This window comes from Gavialis gangeticus, unplaced genomic scaffold (genome assembly GCF_001723915.1).
Source record: "Gavialis gangeticus isolate Ggan-Ray unplaced genomic scaffold, GavGan_comp1, whole genome shotgun sequence".
In the NCBI taxonomy this organism is placed as follows: Eukaryota; Metazoa; Chordata; order Crocodylia; family Gavialidae; genus Gavialis; species Gavialis gangeticus.
The window spans coordinates 153048725-153055729 of NW_017729022.1; the positions used below are offsets into that span (position 1 = coordinate 153048725).

General features: G+C 45.7%; 2 protein-coding genes across 2 annotated transcripts in view; one reads left to right on the forward strand and one right to left on the reverse strand.

Annotated features, from left to right (window-relative positions):
• Positions 1-7005, reverse strand: part of CAMKMT (calmodulin-lysine N-methyltransferase) — a 514533-nt gene that overhangs the window by 491905 nt on the left and 15623 nt on the right. The window contains exon 2 of the mRNA XM_019516343.1: positions 4052-4227. Within this exon, the coding sequence (XP_019371888.1) occupies positions 4052-4227 (176 nt within the window). The remainder of the gene's footprint in view (positions 1-4051; positions 4228-7005) is intronic.
• The window catches only part of PREPL (prolyl endopeptidase-like), a 52307-nt gene continuing 50971 nt past the window's right edge, over positions 5670-7005 (forward strand). Inside the window, exon 1 of the mRNA XM_019516341.1 lies at positions 5670-5680. The gene's annotated coding sequence lies outside the window, so the exon portion shown is untranslated. The remainder of the gene's footprint in view (positions 5681-7005) is intronic.

Sequence of the window (7005 nt, forward strand, 5' to 3'; positions counted from 1 at the left end):
GATCTTAAGGAGACTTTGTGGAAAGGGGAAGAGGGTCCTGGGCAGCAGAGAGCATATAACAAGGAGAGAGGCAGTGGGCACAGTCAGAGGGCAGGGAGGGACCAGCAAGCAGAGCAAGGAGCAGGAGTTATACTGGGGGAAGGGTCTTATCCCTTGCTTCCCCCCCCCCGCTTTCCCTGGCACAGAAGTAGGGACAACTTTAAAAGACAAACCTCTAATAATTAGATTCTACATGTGGAAAATTTTAATTATAGTTTTCCATGTATAGAATCCAATTATTGGGGGTTGTCTTAAATTCAGGGTCATTTTGGATTCAGGTAAATACAGTATTACAAAACAGTTAAATTGCAAAAATTGTAATGGATTATTATAACTAACATTGTTAGATAAGTATAAATGTGAATGATATTCAAGACTGAATAAATTATTCTTGGCTTTTATCCTGGAACCCCAAAATTACAAACCAAAACAAAACAAAAAATAAAACACAAATAGCAATTATAAAAGACATAAGCAAGCTTTTCAGTGCTGCTGGTTTTGCTTCCTCCGTCAGCCCAGAATAGCTCCTGCAGCAGCACATAGCTTAATGGGGAGGCGGGGACACTTGAAGAGCTCAGGAGACAGGAGTAGAGCAGGGGTGCCTGCTTCTGAATGGGGTATGTGAATCCCAGCTCCTGCAGGACATGGGGACACAGAGCCCTCACTTCTGCCCTTGCTAACAGACAGCGTTATCAGCTATACAAGGTGATTCTTAGTTCCACAGAATATCTGACATTAACCACAGTAGCTTCTGCTAATCAGACTTCTGGAATAGACTTCCCAAGCAGGTGGTGCAGTTCCCAACCTTGGAAGTCTTCAAGAGGAGACTGGACAGATACCTTGCTGGGATCATTTGATCTCAGCAGTATTCCTGCCCAGAGTAGCGGGGTTGAACTCGATGATCTTTCAAGGCCCCTTCCAGCCCTCAATTTCTATGATTCTAATTAAGTAAGAAAATTAGCAGTAGGTAAGAATGCAGTGAGGGAGAACAGGAAACTCAATGAGAATTTAGTCATGGGGTGAGGGCTACTGCAGGGTTGGATAAAAACAAACACATGTTAATTTTACTCTGGTTTTAACACTTTGGCTCCTCAAGGACCTAAGCATCAATCACTATATTGTGCATATTTACCCCTGGATAGCTGGAAACCAGGTGGCCTCCACACATATAGCTTATTAGAATAATTTCTAGCAGTGATGATTCACATGAGAAAAGCAAAGAAATTGTACTTGTTGAAAGAAGCTATTTAAGCTCTACTCCCCCCCACAAAAGCCTCTAATTTGTCTTCAGTATTTCAAGAATACATTTATAGTTATGAAAAACTCCTGTTAGATGAATCTCAACAGTGTGCAGGTGACATGTAGATCCTGCTGAAGCTACCACTCTGTTATTAGAATGGTCTTCCAGTCCCGCTAGTACAGCAATTCCAGCTAGGTCATAGCATATCTGAATATACAATTTGATCCATTATGATAGCCCTTGAACTGATATAGCTTGGCCTTTAGACGTCTTGCCAAAAGCTACAAACAACCTTATGAACTTTCTAAAGTACTTAGTCCTGTCAAGATAATAGCTGACAGTCCTTTTACTATCCTAGACAAGCAATGGTCTTTCCCAGAAAGAGCCTAGTGTGCTTGGGGAAAACATGTATGGATGAAAATCCAAAAGTGGTTTAAGTTGAATTTTAAACAGGGTCACAGCATTACTTTATTCCTGTAAATAGTAGCATAACGGAGCTCTCCTATTTAAGAGTGCAGGGATTAAATAAAAAGTGCAATAAAGCCTCTCTACATTACCAATGAGAGAGGTGTGGGGACAACTGAGTACTTTAATCATTCAAACTAGGGGAAAGAGAAAAAAAGAAGCAAGTGTTTAGTTCCATAAAGACTAATTCAAGGCATACAGATATGGTTAGCTGCTTTAAAAGGTGTCATGGCTAACCAACTGGGCCCACAAGTCTCACATTACTTACCCTTTTCAATAAAAGTTCTCTCTCAAAATAGGAGGGAGGCAACATTGCTTACCAGACATTAATTTAAGCTGCATTTCTCAGGAGGGATTTGCAATTTCTTCTTGGAAAAAGTACACACCAAGTTTAAGGATTCCCTTTTACCTCCTCTCTCTTTCAGAACCAAGTACAAACTACTCGATGCCATTTGGTTCAATCTAAAGGCAAAACGTTTTAATGATCAAAGTGTTTTTTCAACCTAGGAATAAGTCATTTCTGGTATGGATCACGTAGCATTACCCAGAAAAGCATAACATCTGTCAAAGTCCAGAATACAACCCTAACGCTGAGTTCAATTTACTGGAATAATTTTCATAAGAGGTTGAAGCCCAACAGAGAGCCTTCTCCAGTAATAAACAAAGTATGGTGATTTTCCCTGGCCAACATGAAAGGCATGCAAAAGATGAAATATAAGTAAACTACGGTTCTATGATGTTTTCCCTTCTCATAAAGTGTAATTAATATAGGGGAAAAAATATTCACTTACAGGATATGATTTCAAGTGACACAATTCTCTTAACATGAAACAAGGTATTTTATTAATGAAAAAATAACATTTACTCAATACCAAGTACCCTGGTACAGGAACAGTTATAAACATAAGTATACAAATATCAAATCTGAGGGTAGGCCTAGTCTAATAATTCAATAATAGTGTTAGGCACTGGCAAGAACTTGATGTGGGCTTGATAGTTGACTTAAAGCTCACATCTGTAATTAGCAAAAGTTTAGAAGATAATAACAACATTCAGTTTAATCAAACTGGTGGTAGCAGGCAAAGAAACAGAGAGAGGCTGTGTTAAGGCTCAGTCTCTAGTACACCTTAATGGTTCACTGGAAAGGTCTGCATGCAGGATAAATATTGCATTTTCTCTGATTACATTAACACTAGAAAAATAATCTTTTCAATAAGAATGACTTATTTTGATGCCATACTGCATCACTGAATATAAAAATGGAAGATTAACAAAAATTCTGTATTCCCTTTGGGTTCAAACCTATAAGACTTAAAGTAATTTGGTATTTGGCTTTATACCTAAACTGCCAATTTAGGATGACCAGCAGGCATTTTTTTGTAACCTAGCAAAATGTCATAGTTAATGAAGGTCAGTTGTTTGTGTAATCCTAGTCCCCAAGAGTGACTTCAATTTAAAGGTTCAAGTCAAACAGAAATCAGCTTTATAATTTCAATGACTCAGGCTCTTCAGAATATTCTCTTCTGTGCAGGGAACACAAAATCCTACACCCTCAGCAGGTCTAATTAGAGGCTTTAGAACAAGCATTAATTCAGGGATGGTTAAGTTACTCTTTCATTGGTGCCTGTTGAGGCAAGCACAAGTTAAAGATGCGTACACAAAAAAAAAAATCAAACTAGGAAAGGGGAGGATAAGGCAGGGTTGTGTGAAGAGAAGATAAAAACTACATACAGAAGTTTACAGCTTTGAAAATTCCTTATAGCACTGCTAAGAATGCAGGTTGCATAATGGTAATTTTTAGTGTTGCTTATAATATAGAGCTCTTATGTCAGAGGTAGTATACTTATACCTATGCAACTACACAGAACATACCCTTCCTGAAGGATGTCACAACTGCTTGGCTGACAAATATATATATGAAAGAAAACTAAACATAATGGCACCACAATTAGCTTTTTTAGGATTATTTGTAAATAGTCTTATAGCACTAAATGCTTTAAATCATTTTACTCAGTTTTATTATATCCTGTTTACGTTAGGAGAAACTTAATGACACAACAAAGAACTAATGGAAAAATTAAACGCTTTCTTAGATTTGCATCCTACTCTGTGCTCAACCATCCTTATTTTATTGAAGCTTTATGCCTCTGGCAACAAAATGAGATCCAGAGAGGCTACTTAATATGATACACTACTAAAAATGCCTTGACACACTCACAAAGCCCCAACTACACAAACACTGGAATTAGTAACAAGTGCAAGAACTGAAAGGTACTTGAAGAATCTTAAAACTGGAATGAAGGTTACCTTAAGTAGATACTATACTCAGGGTAAAAGATGCTTTTGTACTGAACCCAAGTCTCGGTCTCCTCTTCTGTAATCCTTTTGCTGTCTCGTCCTCTTGAAAAGAGATTGAATGATGCAAACCTTCTAACAGATACTTGTTGAAGATTTGCATTCTTCAGCTGCTTTTTCTTCAGAACCTTTAACAATAAAAACAAAAAGTATTAAAGATCAAGTATGTGGCTCATAAAAAATGTCCAAATGCAGACTCATTTAACAAAAAGGTAATTCTGGAATCTTTTGCAGTAGTTAGGCTGCAAATAGCACTGGCTCTAGAATGAAAAGAAAGAATGAGTAACATTTTCATCAGGGCCAGCCTGTCCTATACTGCAAAACCTGCGGCTGCAGGGGGCCCTGCAGCTAAGGGCCCTCCTGCACACAGGCAGCAGAAGTGGGGGGCTAATGGGGCTTGGCCCCCCAAACACAGGGCAGCAGCAGGCATTGCTTTAGGGCAGCCTGGCCGTGGGGTCCTACAGCTGGGAGGGAAGGTGCAGGCATGCTGAGCTACCCTGCACACTCGCAGTCACAGGCAGGTAAGTTTCTTTAATCTGGTTTTTTTTTTGTTTATTTCCATGCGCTTGCGGGGAGGGCAGATCGAGACCCCCACAGTGCAGGAGACAGTGGGGTAGGAGAAGGGCGAATCATTCACCCCTGCCCCTGGCCCACTCCCTCCTGCACTGTGGGGACTGTTCCACGACCCGGCCCAGGCCCCACTCACCGTGACTGGGGCCTGGCCCAGCCAGGTCGTGGAACAGTCAGAGCCCAGCGGCTCACCACTGCCACTCTGAAAGAGGTGGGCGCCGCCATGTGCCTCACGTTCTGGCCTGCCCAGCAGTGGGACGCACATGGCAGTACCCGCCGCTTTCGAAGCAGCGGTGGTAAGGTGCGGAGACACAGAGCAGAGGCTGAGCCCAGCTCACAGCTGTGGCCCACCCCTGCCCGTGCAAAGATCAGGGGGCCAACTGCCCTCCCCACCTTTGGCTGCCTGGCACCATGCCTCTGGAGGAGCTGCCAGGCTATTCCTGGGGATGTCATGGGGCAGGGTGGGCACAAGGATCCCAGAGGCTCCATCCCCTCCAGCCCAGCTGTGCAGCCAAGGCTGGCCCTGCTCCAGGCCCTGGCTCTGGCCAGTGCATGGCCAGGGCTGGGGTGGAGAGGCAGCCAGGGCCAGTGCAGTTTTTACTACACAAACACTGGCAGGTGCCAGAGCTGCAAAACGGCCAAGGCTGGCATCGCCAGCACTGGTGCAGCCAGGAGGCAGCCAGGGCTGGTGGTGTGGCAGGGAGGCTGCTGGGGCCGGGAGGCAACCAGGACTGGGGCCAATGCGACCGGAACCACCACTGGCTTCTTTGGGGCAGGGGGCCCCAAAACTATTTCTTGCAGGGGGCCCCAAAAAATGGCGGGCTGGCCCCGATTTAAAAAAAAAGCCCCACACTCACCAGCTATAGCAGTGATCAGGGCCTCTGAGGGCTCATGGCAGAGTCCCCCTGCACAGCATGAGGCACTGGTGGGCAGCAGATTGCCCCCCCTCCACCTGGGACCCATACGGCAGCTTCCCCATGGCGTGGGTGCAGCACGGCTGAGCAGCACGCTGTGCACTGTCTGGGACCTGGAGCCACTGGGACTGAGTGGTACCAGGCTCCAGCTGACAGGTGGAGCCACCCCAGCTTCCAAACAGCACATGGTACCATGCTGAGCCACACTGTACCCATTTGATGTGAGAGCTGCCACGTGGGTGCCAAGCGGGGGGGGTGATCCCTGCTGCCCCCCACTGCATGGGGGGGCTCTGCCATGAGCTTCCAGAGGTCCTGATCACCACTGCTACAACTGGTGAGTGCAGGGCTTTTTTTGTGTGTTTTGTTTTGGGGGGGGGGGTTGTTTTTGAAGTGCTGGGAGGCTGGGGCCGGGCAAGGCACCCGGGGAGAGGCAGACACAGCTAAAGGAGCTGCGGGAGAAACCCCCATGGCTGCCCTGCCCTGCCCCATCCCCCGCCCAGGCCCAGCCTCCTGCCACTTTAAAAGGAGGGCTGAGGGGCTGTGTCAGACTATTCCCAGGGGGCGTCTCCAAAACATCCAAAATATTTCTGAAAACATTTCAGATGGTTCCATTTCATTTTGGAGATGTTTCGGAGCCTTCTGTTTCATTTCAGATTCAGTGTTTTGGGTGCCAAAACACCTGGTGGCAAGGATCACAGCCAGTCCGGTCAACCTCTACCTCAACCTGTTTTCTTACAGGCTAGTTGACCTCCTCCGGCGGGCTTCAAACTAAGTTTGTCAGGGGATGGGGATCCACAGGAGCAAGAGATAACTCAACCAGGTGTAGGACCTGCCCAGGTAAGAGCTCAGGTATATACCAAGGGACCAGCTGTCTCTCAGGAAGTGGGGGGTGCCCAGGGCTCCCACAGGGGGATTAAGGTGTCTCTTCACTAATGTAAGAAGCATGGGGAACAAGCAGGAGGAGCTTGCTCTCCTGCTTGCAAGTAGTAAAATCGACCTGGTTGGCCTAGTGGAGACATGGTGGGATGAAACTTTTGACTGGGTAGTAGACATAGAGGGCTATAGGTTGTTTAGAAGAGATAGGAAGGGGAAAAAAGGTGGGGGGCTTGCGCTTTATGTTAGGGAACAGTATACCAGTTCTACCTTCCAAATGGGACCAGAGGAAGGCTTAACTGAGACCCTGTGGGTCAAACTTCAAGGAGGGCAGGGGGAGAGGGATCTGGTGGTAGGGGTTTACTACAGGCCACCACATCAGGAGGAAGAGCTGGATCTGGAATTCTCCAGGCAGCTTGGGGAGGCCGTGCGTGCAAAGGATGTTGTGGTCATAGGGGATATGAATTACCCTGACATCAACTGGGAGGAGCAGTCGGCCAGGTCTAGCCACTCACGAAGGTTCCTGATGTGCGTACAGGACCTACACCT